Source organism: Podarcis filfolensis (assembly GCF_964270895.1).
Source record: "Podarcis filfolensis genome assembly, chromosome: 8".
NCBI classification, from domain to species: Eukaryota; Metazoa; Chordata; class Lepidosauria; order Squamata; family Lacertidae; genus Podarcis; species Podarcis filfolensis.
This window is the reverse complement of record NC_139611.1, coordinates 5,804,525-5,832,292: the sequence shown is the minus strand read 5'-3', so window position 1 is coordinate 5,832,292 and position 27,768 is coordinate 5,804,525. Positions and strand designations below refer to the sequence as shown.

The window sequence follows — 27,768 nt, the reverse complement described above, 5'->3', positions numbered from 1 at the left end:
CCTAGATAGGGTCTTTTTATTAATTTGTACTAATTCCTTTTGTAAGAATGACTTCTTTTCTCCAAAACCAATCTTCTTTTCTCCAAAAGCACTTTTCTTATCCTGATTAAATATATGCACTATTAGGTGATAGTGAATCCAGCCGTTACAATACTGTTTAATTTCTTCATACAATTTGATTTTTAATTGGCCCTGTTCTACCTTTATTAATTGTTGCTAAGTTGCCCAATTTGTGTCCATGTTTGTCTTTTTTACCGTTATCATCTCCACTGGGGATACCCACCAGGGTATTTTGGGCTCTAATTGTCTGTAGTACTTATCCCAGACCTTGTATAATGAAATTCTGACTATATGATTTAAAAAGTCCTTATGCACTGCCACTTTGTTGTATGTTAGGTAGGCGTGCCATCCAAACCTCGTATTCCAACCTTCTAAATCTAATATATCAGCCTTCTTCAAGAAGGTGGGGTTGTTTAAAATGATTGTTAAATGTGTTGTGCTGATTTAGATTTTGTATTGGTGGGCTGGAGTGCTGTTTCAGGGCTCTTGTATTGTTTATTAGTGTGCAAACATTAGTCTTGTGGCTATTTTTAGTATGTTTTTATTATTTTAATTTATATTATGTTCTGATATTTTTATTATGAATTTTGTGCAGTGATTATTCTTATTATGTATTTTGTGCTTCGTATACTTGGTGTTGTGAACCACCCTGAGATTCAAAATCAATAAAATCAACAATCAAAAACAGCATCAACAAGGAACACAACAACAACAAAAAGGTTTCCTACCGCTGTGTACGGAGGGTCGTGAGGCCAGCACCACTCCTCTTGGTCCATCCTGATGGCGTTGATGTTCCTGGCGCTGGTCCAGACTGGATCCCGCGGAGAGCAGAAGATGGTATCTCTGCAGCACAACTCTGATGTTATGTTGCCTTGGCCTGCCGCTGCTGCGGATGTTCTGTCAGGAGGAGAAAGGGGCTCCTTGAGAAACGTCACCTCCAAACAGCCCACCAGATGTCCCAATAGCCCACCAGATGCCTCACTCACCTGGCATGCAGCTCAGGAAGTCCTGCGGGTAAGGTTCCCTGTGAATGCAGTGGAGCAGCCTCCTCAAAAAGCGCTGGACCCTGCCTTTCTTCCGATGTTTATAGGCCCGCTGCATAATGTTCAGGCAGCTCCTCCCTGTCTGCCTGAGCCCTTCTTCCTCGTGCTGCTGCATCTCTTCCAGCCCTGAGTGGCAAGGGAGAAAGGTTGAGCAAGGCGGAGATACACAGGAAAAGAGCCATCCATCAACAATATGAAAACAGCCATCAGGTGTGTTTGTGTGTGAGAGAAGAAGAAGAAGAAGAAGAAGAAGAAGAAGAAGAGTTTGGATTTGATATCCCGCCTTTCACTACCCTAAGGAGTCTCAAAGCGGCTAACATTCTCCTTTCCCTTCCTCCCCCACAACAAACACTCTGTGAGGTAAGTGGGGCTGAGAGACTTCAAAGAAGTGTGACTGGCCCAAGGTCACCCAGCAGCTGCATGTGGAGGAGCGGAGACGCGAACCCGGTTCCCCAGATTACATGACTACCGCTCTTAACCACTACACCACACTGGCTCTCAAGAGAGCAGTGAAGTCACATTCCAATTCTCTTTGCATGTTCATCTTGTGGCACCTCTGTCTGAACATACATCTGGGAATTTGCCTTCCCCTGAAGACCTTTCTCAGCAGAAGCATCCCTCCCTGCCCTCCGTACGTCTCACTCACATGTTCCGTAGGATGCCATGTCTTGATCGTGGATGAAACTGGCATCCCGGAAAGCCAGATGACCTAGAGAGGGGGGGGGCAAGAAAAGGGACATCATCTCAGTGCAAAGCAAGCGGAGACAGAGGCAGCTCGGCAGGAGGACAGGTATGCTCTGAGGCCTCCACCCTCGCGGAGCACTCAGAGCAAGATCTGGGCGCAGATGGAGGCCTACCTAGCAGGTGGCCTGGGGACATGCCCATCCTCCCTGCCATCGTTACCAAGACGTTTCTGTCCATCCCTACCAGGGAAGAACGTTGCTTGACTTACCCAGAAACAGAGCTGCCACCCTGGAGACTGATGGCAGCCTGTTGGCGGACGGCTTCGTACATGTTAAGGCAGCACTCCGAAGGGTGTCCTTGCTGAAGGTCTTGCTCTGTGGGCAAAGACAAAGGAGAAGTGGCATCAGAGAGGCTTGAGAGCACGGCAGAAGAGCCTTGCACTGCCAAAGACATGCCTGGGCAAAGGTGCCAACGAAGCAGAGGGACCTTACCAGATGCTTGGCAGCCTGGTGGAGAGCAAAGTGGAGGCTAAATTTGTTGGGATGAGCCCACCACTTCACTTGTGGGGCTAGATGGGAAAGAGCCCTCCTTGCAGCCTGCAACACAAGAAGAGAAGAGGGTTACAAATTGCAGCACATAGTCTCGTAAGCTCCTGAGAACAATCCCTCCCTCCTATTGTGTAAGTCCACCTCTTTGGCCCTCACCTTGGCCACCTCGTCCTCGTCTTCGAGGTGGATGAGGACCACAACCAGTTCGTGAATGGCTTCTTCTTCTGTTGTTGTTGTTATTATGGGAAGCCTTTGGTCTCTCACCCAGCCCCGAAGCAGCCCCAGATGTTGGATGGCTGATGTCCGGACGGAGGCTTCCTCCTGTAGGCAGAAAATATCAGAGGTTGTGTTTCTCATCAGATCAGTTTCCTTTCTCCTGCCCACTGGGGTGTTTTGAGGCTGCTCAGCCCCCTATCCTCCTCCTGGGGGAGACGGGGGGCAGGGGTGACTCTCTCCCTGCGTTTTCCAGGCAGGCTTCCAAGAGAAGGTGTTCCAGAGGAACACCCTCCTGAAGCCAGAACATCTCCGCTGCATGCCAGTCTAAACCCCACCCTTCCTCTTCCAAAGCATTCCTCCTCCACCGGGTGTGGTGTCATGTTTCCCCTCATACTCACATGGGCAGCCAGACCGCAGTAGGTTGCCGCCAGCATCTTCAGGTCTTCCTCTCCCAGCTCCCTGGAATGGTAGGCTTGGTCTACCAGCTCTATCAACTCTGGGAGGACATCAGCTTCTGCAGAAGGGAGGGAATCCAGCAGCAACAGCCGCAGAAGCGAAGGGTCCTACACAAAAGAGAGAATCTTTTCAAAGGTCTGAAAGGCCTCACGCCTTTTAGCACAGGCCCTTCAGTATTGTGCCAGCAAAAGAGTGCTGGACCATGATTAGAATCAAGATCTGTACCCCCCTCCCTCCCTCCCTCTGAGCATCACTTGCCATGTCAGAGTCCAGAAGCAGGGATATTCCTCTGACGCTGAGCTTCCGGACTTGCAGGTGGTCGTGTGCCAGCCAGTTGAGGAGCTGCTCCAGTGTATCTTCACAGGGATAGACCTCCAGACGGCAGCTGAGCAGCTAAAGAGGCCCAAAGAGAAAGAAACTCTTCAGTGATGAGAGGCTGAGGCAGGTTCTCCTTTTACCCACCATTTGCAATTCTGCACAGAGCAAACCCACTGAAGTGAATGTACCAAAGTTTGTCATGTACATCAAATCCAGTGGGTCTACTCTGAGGAGCACTAAAACAGGCAACAGTCCGTAGGCTCAAAGCAGCCCAACACTCGGCAGAAACCAAGCCAGGGCCTCCTTGCTGCACCCATTTCCTCCCGCGTCAGTCCCCCTCACCTCGATGTAGATAGCTGCCGCGACTTGTGGCATTCCGGCAAAATCCTGGTCCTTGAGAGCAGCGATGATGCTTTCCACCATGGGAGGGATCCACCAGTGTCGCTTTCCGACAGCTCTGAAATGGAGAAGGAGATCTCAGTAAGGAAGGGAAAGACACCGCAGGAAGCAAACAGGGGCACAGTCCGATCCCGTGCCTTCAGCTCCATTTGCCAGACCACTGGGGAAGGTCACCGCGTTCTTCCTCTTACCTCACCATGGCAGACAACCCCTGGCTGAAAGTCTCCCGGCAGAAAAGTTGGTCAACGATGGCCGCCTCCACTTGCTCTCCAGTGGTGCCAAGAAGGAGGTGCAGAACTTCCTTAGCCCCTCTGCAACAAAAACAAGGCCAGTTTTACCAGAAGGGTCATTGCCACACACTCAAATTCCTTCCCCATCTTTCCCTCCCTAGCAGCCGCCTGAAGGAGAGCCTCCCTTGCAAAACCAAGCTGGACTGGAAACCCCCCAAGGCTGAAGGGGAAAAGACTCCATTGGTCCCTTTGCAACACACTACTCACCCGAGGAATTCCTGGTCGTAGTGGAAGTTCATAACCATCCCCAGGAGAGCGATGAGCAGCTGTGGGAAGTTCTGGCGCACAGCTGCCTTGTAGTCCTCCATCCTGAGGATGGCGTGCAACAGGCTGGTGAGATGTTGCTGGAAGAGAGAGAGGTGCAAGTCACTTTCCCTGCTTTTCTGCAGAATACAGGAATCCCTAGATATTACCCTGGGAAGAAGGAAGCCAGAAAGCAGGTGGTAGGTCCTTACCACTTCGGTGGCAGATTCTGCCAAGGGGCTTTCGTAAAGCTGCTCGGCCGTGAGATGGATCAGTTGTTCTGGGTCGGCCGATGCTAAAACCTCCTTCCACACTCTCTCGCAGTCTCTGTGAATGCAAAAACAAGAGCAATGGTCAGATTCAAGTCTTCTGCTTGCTGCCATGCTCCAGAGAGAGGAAATGGCAGCAAGGGCTTTCTGAGCAAGCCCTGCAGCTTGCCAACCTCCCCCTTAGCCCAGTAGAACCTGGAGGGCTCCATACCTGAAAGGAAACTGGAGGAGATATTCAACCACTGTCGCCAGGTGGTGGTGCGACAAGATGGACAAAGCGAAGACGGCCATGCTTCTGCCTTGCACTGCAGGCCCCTGGCTGATCTTATAGAAGCCCTCCAGCAGCACCTTCACCTGTCAGAGAAAAGGAGAGGGTTGCTTGGAAAGTACAAGGAAGCGGGGCTGTCTGCAGGCGAATCCCTCCATCCCTCATTGAAAGAGGAACCTTTGACCTGTGCCACCACAGCCATCTTCCTTCCAAGGTACCACTCATGGTCCTTGGAAGTACTGAACCCAGGCAGCTCCAGGGCGCCAGTTCCCCTATGCATTGTGGACCAAGAGAAGAAGCTTGCCAGTCTGCTCCCAGAAGGAGGAGGATTCCCCATTCCTGAATCCATGTTTCTCAGGACCCTTGGCTGAGGTTCTTCTCCTGACATTGCCAGACCCCTCTCAACTAACATGTGTCCTGGCCACCCAATGGCATGAGGTGGCCTCCCCTACACCAAAGCAGAGAATCTTCTTCTCTCCTACCTTTGCAGACGCCTTACCTTCACTTTTGTGCCGCCAAACTGCTTGAGGAATTCTTGCAGTAAGTGGGAGATATCCAGTGGGTTGAAGCTGCTCTCGACAACCAGGTCTCTGGCCAGGAAGCACATGGCCTCCAAGAGCTGCTCCGCAGGGAGAAAGGCACCAAAGACCTGAAGCAAGAGAGGAAGGTCAGAGATGCCCGCAGGGCAGGGCTGGGGAGCAGAAAGCCTCTGCAGAACCCAGAACATGTGGCTTGAGAGACAGCGACTTACCCTGGCAAGATGGTAACAATTATTCACGAACAATTCAGGAACCGGTCCTCCGGTGGATTTGAGGACCTTCTCAGCTCTGGTGATAAGTGTTTGGTTCCATGACGTTCGTGGCAGCATCTCTGCAAAGGAAAGCCAAAGGGTTAGTTTGGGTCTTGCTCACCCCCACCCCATGCTGGGATGCATTCTTCCAGTCTTACCTTCGTTGCGCCGCAGGATGGGCAGAAGATGGCAGAGAGCCTCTGCTGCCCGCTGCCTGCTCTCCGGGTCCGGATCCAATGCACAAAGGCAGGAAATCGCCACCAGTTGGCCAAAGGAGCATGCAGGAACCGCTACCGATGGCTGAGAAGAAACCCAGAGAAGGGACTGATAAGAGAAGCAACCCATCACCATTTTTCCTATAACATTTTAATTAAATCTTCCAAACATTCCAAAATGTTTAGCATCCTCTACAGAAAAAAATCCATTTCTTTTTGACTTCCCACCCCTCTTTTCCTAAGGTTTGCTTTTTTCTTCTTTTCTCAGCCATTTTACTCACTGTGGCCCAGCTCTGTTCTCCAAATTGAGTATGTGCTGGGATGCCTGATTGTCCCTTGGTCACTTTGCAGGGTGGGCCTAGAAGCAGCAGCCTGAAGGCCTTGACAGCCCTGCATGGTTGCAATGCTTCCCTTCAGTAAAGCCACTTCTGAGCTGGAGAGGAGGTGGGGTTGTGGGCTTCATGCCCTCCCCCCACGTACTCGGGGGCTGGCTTGCAGCCCCCGCGAGAGCAGGGAATCCTCAGGCGCGTCATCTCCCTTGCCAGCCAATCGGCTGGCCCGGGAGGCGTGGCCAGCGCTATTTAGGGCCGGCGCGCCTGAGGATTTCCCTTTTTCTCCCAGCGCCCCAGCAGCTCCGGTTTTCCCACCCTCCCACCCTTTAGGTTTGGCTCTTTGACATTGCTATGGATTTCGGTTGGTCACCGTCAAGGGGCCTGGTAGGAATTTTTCCCACTTGGCAAATTGGCACCAGCCATTTGGTTTTTTGCCTACCTCGTAGCAAATCATCACAACTTCCTCGGCATTGGCAGTTAGGCATTGGTATTGTTGTGCAGTTGGAAGAGGGGAGGAAGTGCCATCGCCTGCCCCACATATTGAAGGGTAGTCCGGTAAATGATTCCGGGGGGCGTGGCCCCGTCCGAAGCCTATGGAGGCCAGGGCCCAAGGCACGCCCCCAAGTGGTGACCCCGGGGGAGCTCCTAGTTGATGTACATCAGCAAGACTCCCCCTACTGGTGGTTAATCCTTGCTGGTCTTCTAGCAATCAGGCTGAAGCCGGTTAGTCGATAGGACCAATGCCTAAGCCAATACCGCTCAATTCCTGTAATCAATAAAGTTGTGGCCTAATTTTGCCCATTAACCTAAAATACTGGTGTCCTGTGTCTTTATTTCCGTGGGGGAGGCGGGAACTCGCCACGCAACTCACAGATTCCTGGATCTTCTGCAGGAGGGCGGAAAGATCTCGGAGCGCCTTCCTTCGGATCTTCCCACTCTTCATCGTTGCGACGACTTCCGTAAGTCTGTTCTTCAGCTGGTCCCTGCTGTCGCTTTCAGGAAGAAGATCAGCCGCATCCAGAGAAGCTGTGGTTCGGATGCTGAGGGGAGAGAGGAGTAGCACTTTTGTCAAAAGGGTTTATTGCCTCCCATCCTTCACAGACCCCAAGCGCCACCACCATAGAAATGGACCGGGTTGTTTTTTAAAAGCAGTTGATTATGGGGGAGGGGATTAGCACAGGATTACCTTGGAGAAAGATCCTCCCCATCTTCCAGGCTGATTTCTGGTATTTGATCTTCATCAAAATCAATTCCCTGTCCACAAGAAAAGAGAAAAGAGAAACAGGAACGTCAGAATGTGAAGAATGGATCAGACCCATTCATGTTTTTGTGTTGATCAGGAAAGCACAGACAAGGTAGGTTGGGAAACAAACTGAAAATCTCTGGCCTCCATTTCCTTAGAGACCTTATTCATCCTTCTATTCTTTTAAGCCTTCCATTAAGAGTTTGGGTGTAATCCTTGACACCTCCCTTTCCATGGAGGCGCAGGTTACAACAGCCAAGGCGACATTTTTCCACCTTCGCCTCATCAAGCAGTTGGTCGCTTACCTTTCCCGCCCCAACCTGGCCACAGTGATCCATGCGATGGTCATCTCCAGGCTTGACTACTATAATTTGCTCTACGTGGGGCTGCCCTTGAAGCTGTCCCAGAAACTCCAGCGGGTGCAGAATGCTGCAGCGAGGCTCCTCACAGGGTCTCTGCCATGGGAGCATATTCACCCAGTGCTTTTCCAGTGGCACTGGCTCCCAGTGGAGTACAGGGTCAGATTGAAGGTGCTGGTTTTGACCTTTAAACCCCTTCACAGCCTCATACCCTCGTACCTATGGGACCGCCTCTCCCGGTATGCCCCACGGAGGACCTTAAGGTCCATATATAGCAACACCCTAGAGGTCCCGGGCTCTAAGGAAGTTAGATTAGCCTCAACCAGAGCCAGGGCCTTCTCAACTCTGGCTCCAGCCTGGTGGAACGCTCTGTGTCATGAGACCAGGGCCCTGCAGGATCTGATCTCTTTCCGCAGGGCCTGTAAGACAGAGTTGTTCCACCTGACCTTTGGCTTAGAATCAGTTTGATTCCCTCCCCCTCTTTCTTTTTCCTTTCTCCTCCTGTGAAGAGGCTGCATCCTAATGTTTTAATGTTGTATCTTAATCTTTTAAATTGTATTTTAATCAACTTTTTTATTATTGGTTGTTAGCCACCCTGAGCCCGGTCTTGGCTGGGGAGGGCGGGGTATAAATCTATTATTATTATTATTATTATTATTATTATTATTATTATTATTATTATTATTTTGAGCATTTGTACCCCTCTCTTAAGCCAAAAAGGCTCCAAGAGAGCCTTCCATGAAATCAAATGCAAGAAACTCCCTAATGGCAGACTTCTATTGTAAGAAACAATCCGACCAAAAGAACACACAAGGAAAGGGGGCAAGGAGGGCAGAGGAAAAGACAACTCACAAGCTCAGGCCCCAGTGTCTAGAATGCTGTTGTCATCTCTCCCACTGAGGCAGCCTGCTGAAATGGCTGCCGCCAGATGACAGTTGGGGGAGAGGAGACCTGAGGGAGATGGCCTGTCTCAGCAGAGCCCATGGCGTTGTTTCTCATCCGTCCTTCCTCCAGGAGCAGAGCTCCGCCAGGGCCCCTGTCTCTCCCTCGCCTGCACCTGGGAGCAGCCCTTTCCTGTGATGGACTCTGTGGACAGGTGGGCAGCAGGGCTCCCTGCCTCAGCTCTGCAGAAAAACCAGCTCCACCCAGTACCCCCTTCCCCTGAACTGGGCCAGCCACTCACACTTTCTTTTCTTCTTCTGTTTTTCCCTTCCAAACTATAGTACAAAGATAACATCCAGCATGTATAAATAGAAATGAAGTCTCTTCCAGATTCACATGTACATAAATCAGAAGGAATCCTCTGTTCAAAATAATATTCAACCGACTTCACTATAGGACACTGAATTTCCCTTTTTGGCATTCCTTCTCCCCTTCCAAAAACTTGGGCAAAGCTCAACCCTTTCTTTGACTTTGGATAGCTCTTTGCCTAACTTGGTGATACCATTAATCTAGGTTCCAGATGCCGATGATGCGGTAATTCTATCTAGAACCCCCATTAGACTCAAAAGAGCACTAAGAAAGCTCGCAGCATACTGTGAATCTGAATGTCTCAAAATCAACTATCAAAAGACCAAGATACTCGCTTTTGGGGGAAAACCAAAGCTTAGAAGCTGGGAACTCCAAGGCCATAAATTAGAACAAGTCACAAACTACAAGTATCTAAGAATGGTGGTACAGGCCTCAGGAACCAACAAACTACACATAAACTCCATCGGGAGTTCAGCGGGGGAAACTGCAAATTGTATCCTTAAATTCTTCAGAGCACAAGGGGGCTTCTTCGTCCCCGCAGCTCTAAAATGATACAAGGCCAAAACTTTGGCGCAACTCCTGCATGGTTCCTTTTTGGGTCCGCCTTCCTCTGCTTTCTCCCCCCTTGAGAGAGTTCGATCTAGACTTCTTAGAGCTCTCCTCCAAGTCCCCAGATGCATGGATTAGATTGGAAACAGGGATGATGAGAGTGGAGGCTAGCATCTGCCTAACATCAATCTACAAATGGCTGACATTGAATCTGCTCCCCCGAGGGATAGCCCCTTTGATCCTCTGTGACCAATTCCAGTCGGGCTGGCAGACTGCAGTCCTGAACACCCTCCGGAAACTGGATTTTACCCCTCAAGCCCTTCTAAGTCTGGGCTTGGGCCAGGCAAAAGCTATGGTCAGGCAAAGTATATTAGACACCAAGAGACAGCAGGACTGTGCAAGGTGCCCCGACTATAGAATTGGAGAAATCGAGAAATATATAGCCGCACCGGCAGCATATCTCTCCTTTCTTGTATCTAGGGATGCAAGAAGGGCCTTTACACTCGCCAGAAGCACGGCTTTTCCCTCGCCGGTCCTGGATGGAGCCTTTAGAAGGGTATGCTCAGAGACTTTGCACCTGTCCATTGGGAGAGATAGGAAGCCCAGAACACTAGTTCTTTGTTGTTGTTGTTTAGTTGTTTAGTCGTGTCCGACTCTTTGTGACCCCATGGACCAGAGCACGCCAGGCACTCCTATCTTCCACTGCCTCCCGCAGTTTGGTCAGACTCATGTTTGTAGCTTCAAGAACACTGTCCAGCCATTTCGTCCTCTGTCATCCCCTTCGCCTTGTGCCCTCCATCTTTCCCATCATCAGGGTCTTTTCCAGGGAGTCTTCTCTTCTCATGAGGTGGCCAAAGTATTGGAGGCTCAGCTTCACGATCTGTCCTTCCAATGAGCACTCAGGGCTGATTTCCTTAAGAATGGATGCATTTGATCTTCTTGCAGTCCATGGGACTCTCAAGAGTCTCCTCCAGCACCATAATTCAAAAGCATCAATTCTTCGGCGATCAGCCTTCTTTATGGTCCAGCTCTCACTTCCATACATCACTACTGGGAAAACCATGGCTTTAACTATACGGACCTTTGTTGGCAAGGTGATGTCTCTGCTTTTTAAGATGCTGTCTAGGTTTACCATCGCCTTTCTCCCAAGGAGCAGACGTCTTTTAATTTCGTGACTGCTGTGACCATCTGCAGTGATCATGGAGCCCAAGAAAGTAAAATCTCTCACTGCCTCCATTTCTTCCCCTTCTATTTGCCAGGAGGTGATGGGCCCAGTGGCCATGATCTTCGTTTTTTTTGATGTTGAGCTTCAGACCATATTTTGCGCTCTCCTCTTTCACCCTCATTAAAAGGTTCTTTAATTCCTCTTCACTTTCTGCCATCAAGGTTGTGTCATCTGCATATCTGAGGTTGTTTATATTTCTTCCGGCGATCTTAATTCTGGCTTGGGATTCATCCAGCCCAGCCTTTCGCATGATGCATTCTGCATATAAGTTAAATAAGCAGGGAGACAATATACAGCCTTGCCGTACTCCTTTCCCAATTTTGAACCAATCAGTTGTTCCATATCCAGTTCTAACTGTAGCTTCTTGTCCCACATAGAGATTTCTCAGGAGACAGATGAGGTTGATCAGGCACTCCCATTTCTTTAAGAACTTGCCATAGTTTGCTGTGATCGACACAGTCAAAGGCTTTGCAATATATAGGTGCAATATATTCTGAACAAAAGGCTAAATTAATTGTAAATAATGTGGTGACGGAAGAATTTAAGATAGAAAAAGGGACACGACAGGGGTGCCCAATCTCCCCACTGCTTTTTATATCGGTCCTGGAGGTTCTGCTGAATATGATTAGAAGGGACCGGTTGGTTAAAGGTATACAGGTCGGAGCCAAACAGTACAAATTGAGAGCATTTGCAGATGATTTAGTACTGACGTTACAGGAGCCAGAATCTGGTACTAAAAGGGTTTTAGAACTAATTCAAGAATTTGGTCAAGTGGCAGGATTTAAACTGAACAAGTCAAAAACTAAGGTTTTAGAGAAAAAAATTTTTTTTTTTTAATAATTTTTATTAACTGGCCAATCACATCAAATTAAATCACATCACATAAATTCCAAATTACAAAGCCAAATTTTTAAATTTTGTTGGGGGAACCCATACTGCAAGATCCAAAGGGGGATTCAAATCATCTTCTTATTACTGCGTTAGTGTCCAAATCAGTCCCAATCAGTCCAGACAAAGCTCATAATTCTATCCAGTCTTATCTTGGTGTTTCCACATCATATCTTGTTCATATAATTTCTCTTTTTCTTTTACGATCTCTTCTGTTAGTCTCCTTAAGCCGATAAGCAAATATAAATCCTGTGTGAATTTCCCGTTCTTCCAATCTAAGTCCAGATGGTTTCCATATATCTCCTTCGTAGATAACATCACTCTTTCCATCATAAATCAGGCATTTTTCACTCTTAAGTCCCACAGAGAAGTTAATCCACGATATGTAAACAGCTCTATTTCTCTCTTTCTCCTCCCAGACCCAAGAGCTCCAACAATGCCTCCCAAGATGGCGACGGCATTTTTAACTGCGTCATTCCAAAACTCTTAACTTTCCAGCTTCGTCTTGAAACATTGCTTTGGTTCGAAAGTTTATCTCCACACAGCCTTAAATCACAGATTAAGTCCTTAAAGTTCTAACTCATTAGGGGAGGGGATTCTTGTTAATCACATGAAGAGGAAAGAAAAGTTTTTTTTCCCCTCCCCCCTCAGTCATTTGCAATACCGTATCTTGACGTATCTTCTCATATTTTGTTCTTGCCTTGTTATCAGAGATCTCTTCTGTCAGCAGTCTTTACTCCCCCTTTTTCCTTGAAGAATGTGCAATTTATCTCGTCCAAATTGTTTCTTTTGAAGATTCTTGCAAACTAGAGGCGCGGATCAGGGACGGCGTCCAGGAGTGCCGGAGTCCCACAGGAGGGCTTTGTGCCTAGTGCCCCCACCCCCACAAATTCGGGGGTGGTATAGGGCACAGCAGGCAAGGGCCGTCCCCCCCATAATCCTGGGGGGGTTAAGGAGGCTAATTACCCCCATCATAGCCTCCAAATTACCTTGTGTGGGTCGGAGAGATGTTATTGTCAGCCATCTTCTGATGCGCCACCTAGTGGCCCCCTGGTTTTAGAGAAAAATTTAACACCGATTGAAAGAGAGAGGTTTCAGAATGAGACAGGTCTGAATGTGGTCAAGAAAGTGAAATACTTGGGGATTAACATGACAGCAAAAAATGGGAACTTATTTAAAGATAATTATGAAAAATGTTGGACGGAAGTGAAAAAAGACTTAGAAATTTGGTCAAATTTGAAGCTTTCCTTGTTGGGTCGAATTGCAGCTATAAAAATGAATGTATTGCCTAGAATGCTGTTTTTGTTTCAAACACTGCAAATTGTGGACAAGATGGATTGTTTCAAGAAGTGGCAGAAAGATATATCTAGATTTGTCTGGCAGGGCAAGAAGCCCAGAATAAAATTCAAGATATTAACTGATGCAAAGGAAAGGGGTGGATTTGCCCTGCCAGACTTTAAACTTTACTATGAATCAGCAGCATTCTGCTGGTTGAAAGACTGGCTGCTTCTTGAGAACACAGACATTTTGGATTTAGAAGGTTTTAACAATGTCTTCGGGTGGCATGCATATTTGTGGTACGACAAGGTTAAAGCACATAAAGCATTTAAGAACCATATTGTCAGGAAAGCTTTGTTCAATGTTTGGATAAGATATAAGGATTTATTGGAAAATAAAACCCCAAGGTGGCTGTCACCATTGGAAGCAAAAGCCCAGAAAAAGCTCAATATGGAGGCCAAAAGGCCGAAATATTGGGAAATTTTGGAACAAGAGGGAGATAGACTAAAACTGCAGAGTTTTGAGAAACTAAATAACAAAGTGCGAGATTGGCTTCATTATTATCAGATAATGGAGGCATATAATTTGGACAAGAAAATTGGCTTCCAGGTGGAAAATTAAAATTAGAAACAGAACTGTTAGAACCCAAAACTAAGATTTTGTCAAGGATGTATAACTTGCTGTTGAAATGGAATACACAAGATGAAACGGTGAAATCTGCTATGATTAAATGGACACAAGATGTTGGACATAACATTATGTTTGCTGACTGGGAACATTTGTGGACCACAGGTATGAAATTTACGGCATGTAATGCCTTAAGAGAGAATATTATGAAAATGATATACAGGTGGTACATGACCCCAGTCAAGCTTGCAAAAATATATCATTTGCCCGATAATAAATGTTGGAAATGTAAAGAGACTGAAGGTACATTCTTTCACCTTTGGTGGACGTGCCCAAGAATCAAGGCTTTCTGGGAGATGATATATAATGAAATGAAAAAGGTATTTAAATATACCTTCCTGAAGAAACCAGAGGCCTTCCTTCTGGGCATTGTCGGCCAATTGGTGCCAAAGAAGGACAGAACTTTTTTTATGTACGCTACAACAGCAGCAAGAATACTTATTGCAAAGTATTGGAAGACACAAGATTTACCCACTTTGGAAGAATGGCAGATGAAGGTGATGGACTATATGGGATTGGCAGAAATGACTGGCAGAATCTGAGACCAGGGAGAAGAGTCGGTGGAAGAAGATTGGAAGAAATTTAAAGACTATCTACAGAAATATTGTAAAATTAATGAATGTTAGAATGATGTTGGATAGAAATTAAGTGGTTTCCAGCTGTAATGCTTTAAGAGAATATGAAAAAAAGGGTTATAAATAGGTAAAAACATAATGGTAAGGATTTGCTGAACCAACAATTTGAGGTGGAATACAAAAAAGGGAGGCATGAGGAGGTCTGGGAAACAAGCTAAAGGAAAATAAGCAATGGAAAATTTGTGTGTTTTTAATTATTTTTATTTTGTATTTTTGTTATTTTTTTATTTTATTGTAATACTTTAAAAAATCTCAATAAATATCTTATAAAAAAATAGAATTTTAGCATAACCTTGCTAGCGTGTGAAATGAGTGCAGTTGTGCGGTAGTTGGAGCATTCTTTGGCATTGCCCTTCTTTGGGATTGGGATGTAGACTGATCTCCAATCTTCTGGCCACTGCTGAGTTTTCCAAATTTGCTGGCATATTCAGTGTAGCACCTTAACAGCATCATCTTTTAAAATTTTAAATAGTTCAGCTGGAATATCATCACTTCCACTGGCCTTGTTATTAGCAGTGCTTTCTAAGACCCATTTGACTTCACTCTCCAGGATATCTGGCTCAAGGTCAGCAACCACACTACCTGGGGTATACGAGACATCCATTTCTTTCTGGTATAGTTCCTCTGTGTATTCTTGCAACCTCTTCTTGATGTCTTCTGCTTCTGTTAGGTCCTTTCCACTTTTGTCTTTTATTATGGTAATCTTTGTACAAAATGTTCCTTTCATATCTCCAATTTTCTTGAACAGATCTCTGGTTTTTCCCATTCTATTGTTTTCCTCTATTTCTTTACATGGCTCGTTTAAGAAGGCCTTCTTGTCTCTCCTTGCTATTTTTTGGAAATCTGCATTCAATTTCCTGTATCTTTCACTATCTCCCTCGCATTTTGCTTGCCTTCTCTCCCCCGCTATTTGTAAGGCCTCGTTGGGCAGCCATTTTGCTTTCTTGCATTTCCTTTTCATTGGGATGGTTTTAGTTGCTGCCTCCTGTATAATGTTACGAGCCTCCATCCATAGTTCTTCAGGCACTCTGTCCAGCAAATCTAAATCCTTAAACCTGTTCCTCACTTCCACTGTGTATTCATATGGGATTTGACTTAGATTGTATCTTACCGGCCCAGTGGTTTTTCCTACTTTCTTCAGTTTAAGCTTGAATTTTGCTACAAGAAGCTAATGATCTGAGCCACAGTCAGCTCCAGGTCTTGTTTTTGCTGACTGTATAGAGCTTCTCCATCTTTGGCTGCAGAGAATATAATCAATCTGATTTTGATGCTGCCCATCTGGTGATGCCCATGTGTAGAGTCGTCTCTTGTGTTGTTGGAAAAGAGTGTTTGTGATGACCAGCTTGTTCTCTTGACAGAACTCTATTAGCCTTTGCCCTGCTTCGTTTTGAACTCCAAGGCCAAACTTGCCAGTTGTTCCTTTTATCTCTTGACTCCCTACTTTAGCATTCCAATCCCCTATAATGAGAAGAACATCCTTCTTTGGTGTCATTTCTATAAGGTGTTGTAAGTCTTCATAGAATTGGTCAATTTCAGTTTCTTCAGCACCAGTGGTTGGTGCATAAACTTGGATTACTGTGATGTTAAAAGGTCTGCCTTGGATTCGTATCGAGATCATTCTATCATTTTTGAGATTGCATCCCAGTACAGCTTTTGCCACTCTTTTGTTGACTATGAGGGCCACTCCATTTCTTTTATGGGATTCTTGCCCACAGTAGTAGATATGATGGTCATCCGAACTGAATTCGCCCATTCCTGTCCATTTTAGTTCACTGATGCCCAGGATGTCAATATTTATTCTTGCCATCTCATTTTTGACCACATCCAACTTACCAAGGTTCATATCCGCAACTGAGCGTCCTTTCGGCTTTGGCCCAGCCGCTTCATCAGCTCTGAATCTCCTTGTACTTGTCCTCCGCTCTTCCTCAGTAGCATGTTGGACGCCTTCCGACATGAGGGGCTCATCTTCCAGCGTCATAACTTTTATATGCCTGTTGTCTTTGTCCATGGAGTTTTCTTGGCAGGAATACTGGAGTGGCTTGCCGGTTCCTGCTCCAGGTGGATCACGTTTGGTCAAAGCTCTCCACTATGACCTGTCCATCTTGGGTGGCCCTGCACGGCATAGCTCATAGCTTCTCTGAGTTATTCAAGCCCCTTCGCCACAGCAAGGCAGTGATCCATGAAGGGGACTTGTTCGTTAGATGTCCCTTTTATGAAGAGGCACGTAGTAAGATCATGGATCCCCTACTGGTGAGGTTCACCGACCTCCCGCAAAAGCAAAAATTTGAAATTTGCTGTTAGGCAAAGAGCAGAAGATGACCTGGATGGTCGCCAGATTCTGTGTACAGATCTGTAGGCGCAGACCATCGCCCAACTCAAAATAGTCTGGCATGAAAAGTCCTGACTCTGAGTCAACTCGCTGAGATAGTTTATTGTTGTACATTTGTAGTGAAGTTAAGGATTTAAAACTTTGGTCAAGAAAGGAGCAGAGTATGGTGGGTAATCAAAAAGCCGCAAGAGTTATGGGAAAGAGGTCTGTTGCTTTAACCCTGCAGACCGACAGTCTCCAAATGTGTAAATTGTTATCTTAGGAAGGAAGTTCTCTATTTTGATTTGGGGGCTTGACACCTGGGGCTCCAGCTACTCACACCCACCTAGTGTTGTTTTCAGTCTTTTAATTACCTGGGAATGTGCATCTGTGAAACATCCGAGGAAAGGGGTGAGCCCTTTGATCCAGGTTCTGGGAACTTAATGAGCTCAGCTGTCACAAGTTAAAATTATTAGCCCATAAGCTGGTCATTGGTGAATTTGAATGTAATCAAGAATTGTGATTGGGTCTGGGTTCTGGTTCCACGTGAGATTTGTGAATAAAGATCCTAAGAATGGCTGAGAAAGCACGCTCTGCAACCTGCGATTCACGATTCACTGTTAGCGTACCACCTTGCTGGCAGCAGTCCTGTGTCTCTTTGTAATGGAGATTCCTGCTGACTTTGTAATGTGGATCTACTGAAGGACTTTGAAACTATCCTATCTCTGCCTTTGTTCTTAGAAGTGAGTATCTTAATTAGCTATACTAAACAATGTCTTTATTTTATCTGCCTGCAAGATACAAAAGATGTGCCTGCTTTTAAGCATGTTAACTTTGTGGGGTTTTTTTAATAAATTAAAAAAAAGAAACTTTCTTTTGTCTTATGTGCCAATCTGAGGGAAGATCTAAGTCCAACGCCAACTACCGTATTTTTCGCACCATAGGGCGCACCGGACCATAGGGCGCACCTAGTTTTGGGAGGCGGAAAACAAGAAAAATTTATTCTGAACCCCAGAAGCCAGAACAGCAAGAGGGATCTGGCTTCTGGGATACCGTGCGGCTGTTCTGGCTTCTGGGATAACCGCGCCAAGCCTCTTCAGGGCAGCGGGATGAAGGCTCCCCCTGCCCGAAGAGGCTGCGCAGGGCTAAGGCAGAAGCCAGGACAGGCGCGTCGCTGAAGGGGTGCTGCGCCTTCTCCCTCTCTGCGCAACGCCTCTCACAGGAGAGGCATTGCACAGAGAGGGAGAAGGCGCAGCGCCCTTCAGCGAAGCTGGAGAAAGAATAGAAGGAGACCCTTCTGTTCCTCCTTGGGCTTCGCTGGACAGGCGCGTCGCTGCGAAGCGGGAGGAGGAACAGAAGGAGTCCCTTCTGTTCCTCCTCCGGCTTCCAGGACAGGCGCGTCGCTCAAGGGGTGCTGCGCCTTCTCTCTCTCTGCGCAGTGCCTTTCCTTCACAGGAGAGGCGCTGCGCAGAGGGAGAAGGCACAGCGCCCCTTTAGCAAAGCTGGAGGCCTCCGGCTTCCAGGTCAGGCACGCCGCCGCGAAGCCAAGGAGCCTACATTCGCTCCATAGGACGCACACACATTTCCCCTTCATTTTTGGAGGGGGAAAAGTGCTTCCTATAGAGCGAAAAATACGGTACTTGGTTACGCTATACCTGATGAATTTCTGCCTGCAAGTTTGTGGAAGCAGCTTGCAGAGTGGGGCAACCGGTAACAAAGGAGCATAGTCTTCTCCCTTGGACTGTGCCTCCCAGTGCCCTGAGATGGAGTGGTGGCTGCATTACCATTTCTGTTGCGTTGTGTTTTGTCAAAAAGTAAATGGCTGCCGGCCTCCGTTCCAGAAACCTGACCCAGCTGGAGGGTAAGGGCAGGTGAGGGAGGGGCGAGTGGCCGGAGCCCCTTTACTACAACAAATTATTTCTAAATTTATTGTTGTACATTGTTTCAATTGTCTGTTTTAACCATATTTGCGCAGCAGTTTCTAATGTTGTGAGTGTCCTCTATTTCAGAGGCTTCTACTCTGCAGCCTCTTACAGTTGTTTTAACTGCGTGTCTTTGTTTTTTAGTTCTTATCTGTTTTAATTATCAGTATTTATCCATCCATTATCCGTGTTTAATCTTGTATTTTATTCAGATGTTTTATCCTATGCCTGTTTATTTGTCCTCATTTTCTCTAACAATTATCGGTTAAAAAAAAAAAATCCTAACTGCTACTTTATTTATATGCTCTTTCTTTTTTTTATCCTGGTCTGTGACAATAATAATAATAATAATAATAATAATAATAATAATAATAATAATAATAATAAATTCATTTATATCCCGCCCTCCCCAGCCGAAGCCGGGCTCAGGGCGGCTAACAACAATAAAACAGTACACCAGTACAACACAACACAACACTCTAAAATCATTCATTATAAAATTAATTCGAATCAAACCACTGGCAACCATTGGGCCAGAGCTCATAGAGCGAATAAAGTTCATACAAGTAGTTTCCAGAGTTAAGTCCTCTGGCCATGGCAACCTACACTTACCTCCAGGAGTCTTCGGGATGCCATCCTCTCCTGTAGTGACAGAGCGAAGGTCACTACAGGCGACCTCTGCCAGTGCCAACCTCGGGATGCTGAGGAACTTCAAACGGTCACAAGCTCCGTTGCTAGGCAACGGCAGTTGAGAACATGGAATTCCCGGCCTCAGTGCCAAGGCTCTAGGAGAGTCCGTGTGGCCTAGTGGTTAGAACTATGTTAATGCCATGCAACGCTAGGGTGATATATATATATTCTTTGAAATGTACAATTTAATACTTTTTCTATTATTTGTATCCTGCTTTGCAGGCTCTTGTTGTCTCCTAAAGAAGCTGACAGGATTGCTCCCCTGTACTTATGTCTTTGCCGTGTACATTTATGAACGTTTATTTTATATTTGGGGCCTTTGAATTCTTAACTCTGAACTCTGGATTAATAACATTTTAGGAATCTTCCAGAACGGCTAATTCTATTGCCGGGAAGGACTCAGTGACCCCGGTCTATTTTAGGCGAGAGGGTGGCATGGGGTTCGGGGCAGGTGAGATGGAGCTGCTTGGCAGTGGGTGTGTTGTATGCAGAAAGCATACGCTTCAATTCCCATGACCCACCTCCTTTCAGTTACTAGTTTCTTGGGGTTGGGGCTAAATCCATGATGGGTCAGAGAAAAATGAGCGGTGGCAGGAACCAGTCAAAGCAAGGCAGATCTTAATTTTACTGTTGTGACAGAGTTTCTCGCCTTACATGTTGCATGGAGGTGAGGAGCCAAGACAAGTGTGTGTAACAACTTTTAAAGACTTGATAATGATAATAAATTTTTTTTTATACCCCCCCCCCTTTCAATCTGGCTGGGTTTCCCTTAGCCCAGAGGTTTTGGACTTTTTTGAGTCCACGGCTCCCTTGACCAACTACATTCTTTCTGTGAGGCTCAGGAGCCCAGCTATGTCACCCCTTGCCAGCAGAGCTGGCAGCCTCTCGTCCTTTTTCTGACTCCTTCCTTTGTGGAGTGTTCCTTCTTCTCCTCTCCCCTCTCCTTAGGAGTCCTCTGGACAGCCACAGCTGCCGCCCCTTCCCTGAAGAGAGGTGCCTCCTCACGCTGCCCCACAGGGGCCTGGGGAGCACCCCCTGGCCAGCTCCAGAGGCACCGTTCGCCTGGGGAGCTAGTAGCCAGGGGTGCTGCAACAAACAGCTGTGCAAGCCTTTGGGAGGCAGAGATGCAAGAAGGCATGGAGGGAGAAAGAGGGACAGAGGCCAGTGTTGCTCCCAGCATCCTTGACCATCATTCAAGGCACCAAAGGGTGCCACAGCACCCTGGTTGAAAACCACTGCCCACCCAACAAGCATCATACATGCATCACAGAAAGAGGCAGTCTTGTCTCCTGGCTTGTCTCTTGTCGTGATACCTGACAATGTTTGCTGGTTGCCCTTTCCTGACCAGTCTGAGCCTTTCCCTTGAAATGGTAAATACCTCAGTTCTTGAATCCATTGTCACAGATCTACCCCTATTTATGTGAGATGTTTATAGCTTTTGAAGGATTTGTAAGTGAAAAGAACTATTGGGAAAGGTTTTTCCTTCAACTGCAGAGTAAATATCTGGGGTCATTAAGAGGGCTTCAGGATTGCTCTGTGAACTCAAAGAAAGTGTCTTTTTTTTCAGGGAATATTTTATCATTTTTGAATGGTGAAGGATTGTTTTTTCTCTAGGGTGCGTGTCTGCTATGTGTGCACCTTAAGATTTGTGTAACACTCGTGCCAACTTCTGTTGCCCAGTGCCTGCAAGCCCCCTGCTGTGACATCATAGAATGCTTGCAGTTGTGTGTTTTTTAAACCACACCAGCCACTGCTCATCAGGAGCAGAACTGAGCAGCTTCTGTGAGTGAAGTGAAGAGCTGTTTCTCAGAAGGGGAAGCCCTGGGAGAGACTAGGGTTCAAATACCTCCTTACTCGGCTATGCAGCTCACTGGGTGACCTGGGGCCAGGTTGTCATCTTGAGCTCCTTGGAGAAAAAGATGGGATATCAATGCAGACGCCCTCAGAAGGTGGTGGACTCTTCTTCTTTGGAGGTTTTTTATACACAGAGGTTGGGTGGCCATTTGCAAGGGATTCTTGAATTGGATTCCTGTTTTGCAGGCAATTGGACTAGATGCACCTTGGGGTTCTTTCCAAATCTACAATTCTATGATTTTGTTTAAGTGTCATTTTATTGATTAGATAGGAAACCCCTTCGAGACTGCTCTGAGGTGCCAGGTTGGATATAAGCACCATAAATGAGAAAAGAGAGAGACACGTCAGCCTGTGAATGACCCCAGGCAGCTGGCAGAAGGACTCGGACACAGAGGCAGAGGCAACCTGGAGGCTTCAGGACGACGTTGCTGTTAAGCACTGGACGCAGTGCTGACTGGAAAAGGTGAGTGGCCGTCTGCAAGATCTTTTTATATATATAATAGATAATATTTATTCAGAATTTTGAAGATTACAAAGAGAAAAAAGAAAAAAGTAAAAAAGACAGAAAAAGTACAATCATTTTAAAAAAAGAGAAAAAAACAAAAAAAACAAAAAAAACAGATTAAACCTTTACATAACTTTCTTCCTTTACTTATTTCCTTGACCTCCTCACACCTCCCATTTTTGTATTCTAATTCAAATTGTTATTTCAGCAAATCCTTCCAACCTTGTTTTTATCTTAATAATTTGATTTAATATATTGTAGTTTTACGTTCACTCTTTCGTCAATTCATTTTTACTTAATCCTTTATATCGTTTCTACCAAAGCCATATAATTTTCTTTTTCCAACATCTTTCTAACAATCCTTAATTTTACAATATTTTTGAAGGTATACTTTAAATTTTTTCCAGTCTTCTTCCACCGACTCTTCTCCTTGGTCCCGGATTCTGCCAGTCATCTCAGCCAATTCCATGTATTCCATCACTTTCGTCTGCCATTCTTCCCGGGTGGGTAGATCTTGTGTCTTCCAATACTTTGCTATGAGTATTCTTGCTGCTGTTGTGGCGTACATAAAAAAAGTTCAAGATCTTACAGAGCTCATGAAATCTTTTTTTTTATTTTTTTTTATTTTCAATGCAGAATCATAACAAAAATTACAAACATTGAATCCAAAATAATACTATACAAACAAAAATCCCCGGAACATATAGGAAAAAAAACAGAAAACGAAAGAAAAAAAAGCAAAGGAAACAAGACTAAACTAAACAAAAACGAAAAAGCACACATCTACAGGAAAAAAAACCATATCATTACGTACATAAACACAAATTGACTTCCTTTCTTTGTTCTAAGACCTCAAAAAATTTACTCTTACTGTGTTGTTGTGTCTAATTAGATTACTTCCACCTTGGTACTTTTTTTTTTTTACACCATTTTTCTTTTCCTTTAACCCTGTAAAGCATCATTCATTACATACCAATATACTAACTCCAGAACAATGTTTTTTCATATACTCTTTAGCACAACCCCATTCTTTTAATAATTTCTGGTCCGATTGTCCCCTTATGTAAGCTGTGAGTCTTGCCAGATTTATGTATTCACAAAATTTAATTTGCCAATCTTTCACTGATGGAATTTTTCTGCCTTTCCAGTTTTTAGCTATAAGCATCCTGGCAGCTGTTGTTGCATAAAGGAATACTTTCCTTTGATTTTCGGGGATATCATTTGTAATTAAACCTAAAAGGAATGCCTCCGGTTTTTTTCTGAAAGATATTTTAAACATCTTTTTGAGTTCTTCATAGATTTCATTCCAGAATTGTCTAATAGGTCGGCATTCCCACCACATGTGAAACATTGTTCCTATTTCTTTTTTACATCTCCAACAGGTATTCGATTTTAATTTGTAAATTTTAGCCAATTTTACCGGAGTTAAGTACCATTGGTACACCATTTTCATGAAATTTTCTCTGATTGTGTAACATGCCGTGAATTTAATATCATATTTCCATAATTTCTCCCATTGGTCCAGCCGAATTACATATCCTTATCACATGCCCATTTAGTCATAACTTATTTTACTTCTTCATCCTTTAATTCCCATTCTAATAATAAATTATACATTTTGGATATATTCTTTTTTGAGTTTTGTAATAATACTTTTTTTTTTAATTTTGATTCTTCTTTTCCAAATCCTATTGCTTTATCCTGATTGAATATTTGGGCAATTTGGTGATATTGTAACCATGTGGTACAATATGGGGTCACCTCTTTATATGGTCTTAGTTTTAATTGGCCCTGTTCCTCCTTTAGGAGCTGCTGGTATGTTGCCATTCTTCCTATCATATTTATCTTTTTAACCGATATGACTTCTAATGGTGAGACCCACCATGGGGTTTTCGGTTCGAACAACCTTCTATGTCTCACCCAGACCTTGTATAATGCATTTCTAATTACATGACTGAGAAATTCTTTATGTACTGCCACTTTGTTGTAAATTAGATAGGCATGCCAACCATATCTGTTGTTCCATCCCTCCAAGTCTAAAATGGCACTATTATCTAACTTAATCCAGTCTCTGATCCAACTAAAGCATGCTGCATCGTAATATAGTCTCAGGTCTGGGAGTCCAAAGCCTCCCCGCTCTTTTATGTCGGTTAATAATTTATGTTTGATCCGTGGCTTTTTGCCTTGCCATATAAACTTTGTTAGGTCCATTTTCCATTTTTTAAAACAATCATCTTTACCTATTATGGGAATCATTTGAAAAAGGAACAAGAGTTTTGGTAAAATATTCATTTTAATAGCCGAAATTCTACCCCAGAGTGTTAAATTCAATCTTGTCCAAATTTCCATTTCTCTTTTTGTTTCTTCCCATTTTTTTTTATAATTATCTTCAAACAAATTTATATTTTTCATTGTTACTTGGATTCCTAAATATTTCTTTTTTTTTTTACAATTTGTAATCCAAATTTTTCTACCAGTTCCTTTTTCTCTTGGTCTCCCATGTTCTTTACCATTAGTTTCGTTTTTTCTTTATTCAAAGCAAAACCTGAGACCCTTCCAAAGTTTTCCATTTTTTCTAGAGCCTTTGCTATGCTTTCCTTTGGATTTTCCACCATTAACACTAAATCATCTGCAAATGCCCTTATTTTGTATATTTTCTCCCCTAGGGATATTCCATTTATTTCTTGATCCAGTCTGATTTCTTGATTTGGTATTTCCAAAACCAGAATGAATAATAATGGTGAAAGTGGGTACCCTTGTCTGGTGCCCTTCTGTATTTTAAAATAATCAGTCATGTCATTATTTATTATTATATTTGATTCTTGTTGTTCATAAATTGCTTTTAACCCTCTTGTAATTTGGTCTCCCAGGTCCATCTGGTCTAATAATATTTTTAGAAATTTCCTTTTTTCTTAAAATAAATTTTTATTAAATGTTCTTTTACAAATTAATCAACACAATCCTGTCCTCAAATTTCCAGTTTTTGTACTTCCACCAGCTCCTCCACCAATCATCCCTATTTTCTATTCATTACGCATTTCCCATGTCTTATATTGCCAGTTAATACTAACTTATCATCTCAGTTTTTTTACAATACATCTTTAACAGTCACAAAGCCTCTAATAATATTTTTAGAAATTTCCTTTTTTTTAAAAGAAATATTTATTAAGATTTCACAAAAACAAACATACAAAAACACATAGTAACAAAAGAGAAAAAATAAAAAGATGAATAAAACATACAGAAACAACAAAAAAAAATTAAAAACAATTCTTTTTCATAACATAAAACTCGTTTGCTTGTTTCTTTGACTTCCTCACACCTCCCCTTCTTGTATTCCCATTTAAATAATCAAATCAGCAAATCCTTACCCTCTTTCATTTATCTTATCTCTATAACTTAACATTTTATAACTCAGTATTTTCATACATTATCAATCCATTTTTGCATATTCTTATTAACTTTGTTGCCAATACCACTTATTTCCAATCCAACACCATTTTAGTTATTTTTTTTTAACCTTATTAACCCTTCTTCCATATTCTTAAAGCATTACAGCTGGAAACCACTCAATTTCTATCCAACATCATTCTAACATTCATTAATTTTGCAATATTTCTGTAAATAGTCTTTAAATTTCTTCCAATCTTCTTCCGCCGCCTCTTCTCCCTGGTCCCGGATTCTGCCAGTCATTTCTGCCAGTCCCATATAGTCCATCATCTTCATCTGCCATTCTTCCAAAGTGGGTAAATCTTGTGTCTTCCAATATTTTGCAATAAGTATTCTTGCTGCTGTTGTAGCGTACATAAAAAAAGTTCTGTCCTCTTTGGCACCAATTGGCCGACAATGCCCAGAAGAAAGAATTCTGGTTTCTTCGGGAAGGTATATTTAAATACCTTTTTCATTTCATTATAAATCATTTCCCAGAAAGCCTTAATCCTTGGGCACGTCCACCAAAGGTGAAAGAATGTACCTTCAGTTTCTTTACCTTTCCAACATTTATTATCGGGCAGGTGATATATTTTTGCAAGCTTGACTGGGGTCATGTACCACCTGTATATCATTTTCATAATATTCTCTCTTAAGGCATTACATGCCGTAAATTTCATACCTGTGGTCCACAACTGTTCCCAGTCCGCAAACATAATGTTATGTCCAACATCTTGTGCCCATTTAATCATAACAGATTTCACCGTTTCATCCTGAGTGTTCCATTTCAACAGCAAGTTATACATCCTTGACAAAATCTTAGTTTTGGGTTCTAACAGTTCTGTTTCTAATTTTGATTTTTCCACCTGGAAGCCAATTTTCTTGTCCAAATTATATGCCTCCATTATCTGATAGTAATGAAGCCAATCTCGCACTTTGTTTTTTAGTTTCTCAAAACTCTGCAATTTTAGTCTATCTCCCTCTTGTTCCAAGATTTCCCAATATTTCGGCCATTTGGCCTCCATACTGATCTTTTTCTGAGCTTTTGCTTCCATTGGTGACAGCCACCTTGGTGTTTTATTTTCCAATAAATCCTTATATCTTGTCCAAACATTGAACAAAGCTTTCCTGACAGTATGGTTCTTAAATGCTTTATGTGCTTTAACCTTGTCGTACCACAAATATGCATGCCACCCAAAAACACTGTTAAAACCTTCTAAATCCAAAATGTCTGTGTTCTCAAGAAGAAGCCAGTCTTTCAGCCAGCAAAATGCTGCTGATTCATAGTAAAGTTTAAAGTCTGGCAGGGCAAATCCACCCCTTTCCTTTGCATCAGTCAATATCTTAAATTTTATTCTGGGCTTCTTGCCCTGCCAGACAAATCTAGATATATCTTTCTGCCACTTCTTGAAACAATCCATCTTGTCCACAATTTGCAGTGTTTGAAACAAAAACAACATTCTAGGCAATACATTCATCTTTATAGCTGCAATTCGACCCAACAAGGAAAGCTTCAAATTTGACCAAATTTCTAAGTCTTTTTTCACTTCCGTTCAACATTTTTCATAATTATCTTTAAATAAGTTCCCATTTTTTGCTGTCATATTAATCCCCAAGTATTTCACTTTCTTAACCACAGTCAAACCTGTCTCATTCTGAAACCTCTCTCTTTCAGTCAGTGTTAAATTTTTCTCTAAAACCTTAGTTTTTGACTTGTTCAATTTAAATCCTGCCACTTGACCAAATTCTTGAATTAGTTCTAAAATCCTTTTAGTACTAGATTCTGGCTCCTGTAACGTTAATACTAAATCATCTGCAAATGCTCTCAATTTGTACTGTTTGGCTCCGACCTGTATACCTTTAACCAACCGGTCCCTTCTAATCATATTCAGCAGAACCTCCAGGACCGATATAAAAAGCAATATTTTTAGAAATTTCCATGAAACTTTGTCGAAGGTCTGAGGGTATTGGCGGCGAGCTTTGCTCCAGTGGCGGTTAGGCATTGGTATGGGTATTGTTATGTAGATGTCTGGGGGGGGGAGCGCCATCACCTCCCTGGATATTGAAGGGTAGTCCGGTAAAGGATTCCGGGGGGCTTGGCCCCGTCCGAAGCCTATGGAGGCCAGGGCCCAAGACACGCCCCGAGCGGTGACCCCGGGGGAGTGCCTAGTTGATGTGCATCAGCAGGGCTCCCCCTGCTGGTGTTAACCCTTCCGGGTCTTCAAGGAAGCAGGCCGAAGCCGGATAGTTGGATAGGAACAATGTCTAAGCCAATAGCGCTCATCACCTGTAACCAATAAAGTTGCGGGCAATTTTAGCCCAGTAACCTTAAAATAATGCATTCTCAAAGTCTCTGGGGTCAGTTTGACACCATAGTCCCGTGAGAAAAGCCCTTTTGAAATTTGCTATCATACAGCCCAGTGGAGTGCTTGAATTACAAGCCGTTGAACACTCCCCCCGCATCGCTATGTCCCTTGTGAAGCGCTACTTACCAGATTCTCAGAGATTCGCTTCCCTTTGTTCCCGATCAAAATGCAGTCGCCTGATTTGGAAATGCGATACTGAAAGGTCCACATTCAGTGCCCCGCCACCCTGTTACCATAAATTCTGTTGGAACCGGTTCAGACCAGTTTGAACCAGCTGAAACCAGTTGGGAAAAGTCCATGTGGGTTCCAACTTGCCCAGACGAGTTTGAATGGGTCTAGACTGGTTGGAACTGGCTCAGACTGCTTGGAACAGGTCTAGGCTGGTTTGAACCGGTTGGAACAGGTGGATGTTATTTGAAACTGGCCCAAGCTGGTTAGATTGGGTCCA

The 27,768-nt window shown here is 44.2% G+C and overlaps 3 protein-coding genes across 7 annotated transcripts in view; all 3 read right to left on the bottom strand.

Moving 5' to 3' along the window:
• Window positions 1–924, bottom strand: part of LOC310769723 (uncharacterized protein) — an 88,933-nt gene extending 88,009 nt beyond the window's left edge. Inside the window, exon 1 of the mRNA XM_083629384.1 lies at window positions 789–924. Within this exon, the coding sequence (XP_083485510.1) occupies window positions 789–836 (48 nt within the window). The 5' untranslated portion in view covers window positions 837–924. The remainder of the gene's footprint in view (window positions 1–788) is intronic.
• Window positions 925–984: 60 nt separating this feature from the next.
• Window positions 985–6,599, bottom strand: LOC310769745 (maestro heat-like repeat family member 5). Its single transcript, XM_083629434.1, has 16 exons — window positions 6,571–6,599; window positions 5,743–5,884; window positions 5,546–5,664; window positions 5,294–5,443; window positions 4,738–4,880; window positions 4,470–4,584; window positions 4,222–4,358; window positions 3,916–4,035; window positions 3,668–3,782; window positions 3,266–3,400; window positions 2,950–3,114; window positions 2,492–2,656; window positions 2,279–2,383; window positions 2,056–2,161; window positions 1,750–1,812; window positions 985–1,229 (listed from the first exon to the last, which is right to left on the bottom strand). Exons 1-16 carry the CDS (start codon window positions 6,583–6,585, stop codon window positions 1,039–1,041), a joined length of 1,986 nt encoding a protein of 661 aa, XP_083485560.1. The 5' UTR covers window positions 6,586–6,599; the 3' UTR covers window positions 985–1,038.
• Window positions 6,600–6,851: 252 nt separating this feature from the next.
• The window catches only part of LOC310769900 (uncharacterized protein), a 27,317-nt gene continuing 6,400 nt past the window's right edge, over window positions 6,852–27,768 (bottom strand). The window contains exons 1-3 of one of the 5 annotated variants that reach the window (XM_083629773.1): window positions 19,089–19,129; window positions 7,318–7,385; window positions 6,854–7,171 (exon numbers count right to left, since the gene is read on the bottom strand). In XM_083629773.1, the coding sequence (XP_083485899.1) occupies window positions 6,904–7,171; window positions 7,318–7,385; window positions 19,089–19,112 (360 nt within the window). In that variant the 5' untranslated portion in view covers window positions 19,113–19,129 and the 3' untranslated portion in view covers window positions 6,854–6,903. Of the gene's footprint in view, window positions 7,172–7,317; window positions 7,386–7,679; window positions 7,710–7,952; window positions 8,074–19,088; window positions 19,130–27,768 lie in introns of those variants that run through there. The other 4 variants (XR_014551830.1, XR_014551831.1, XM_083629772.1 and 1 more) reach the window with 4 other exon arrangements.

Excerpts from the sequence above, each read along its gene's own strand:
- LOC310769745 (XM_083629434.1), bottom strand. Across the intron at positions 5,444-5,545 it reads ATTGTTACCATCTTGCCAGG|GTCTTTGGTGCCTTTCTCCC; the intron begins GTAAGTCGCTGT and ends CTCTTGCTTCAG. Across the intron at positions 4,585-4,737 it reads CTCCTCCAGTTTCCTTTCAG|AGACTGCGAGAGAGTGTGGA; the intron begins GTATGGAGCCCT and ends TTGCATTCACAG.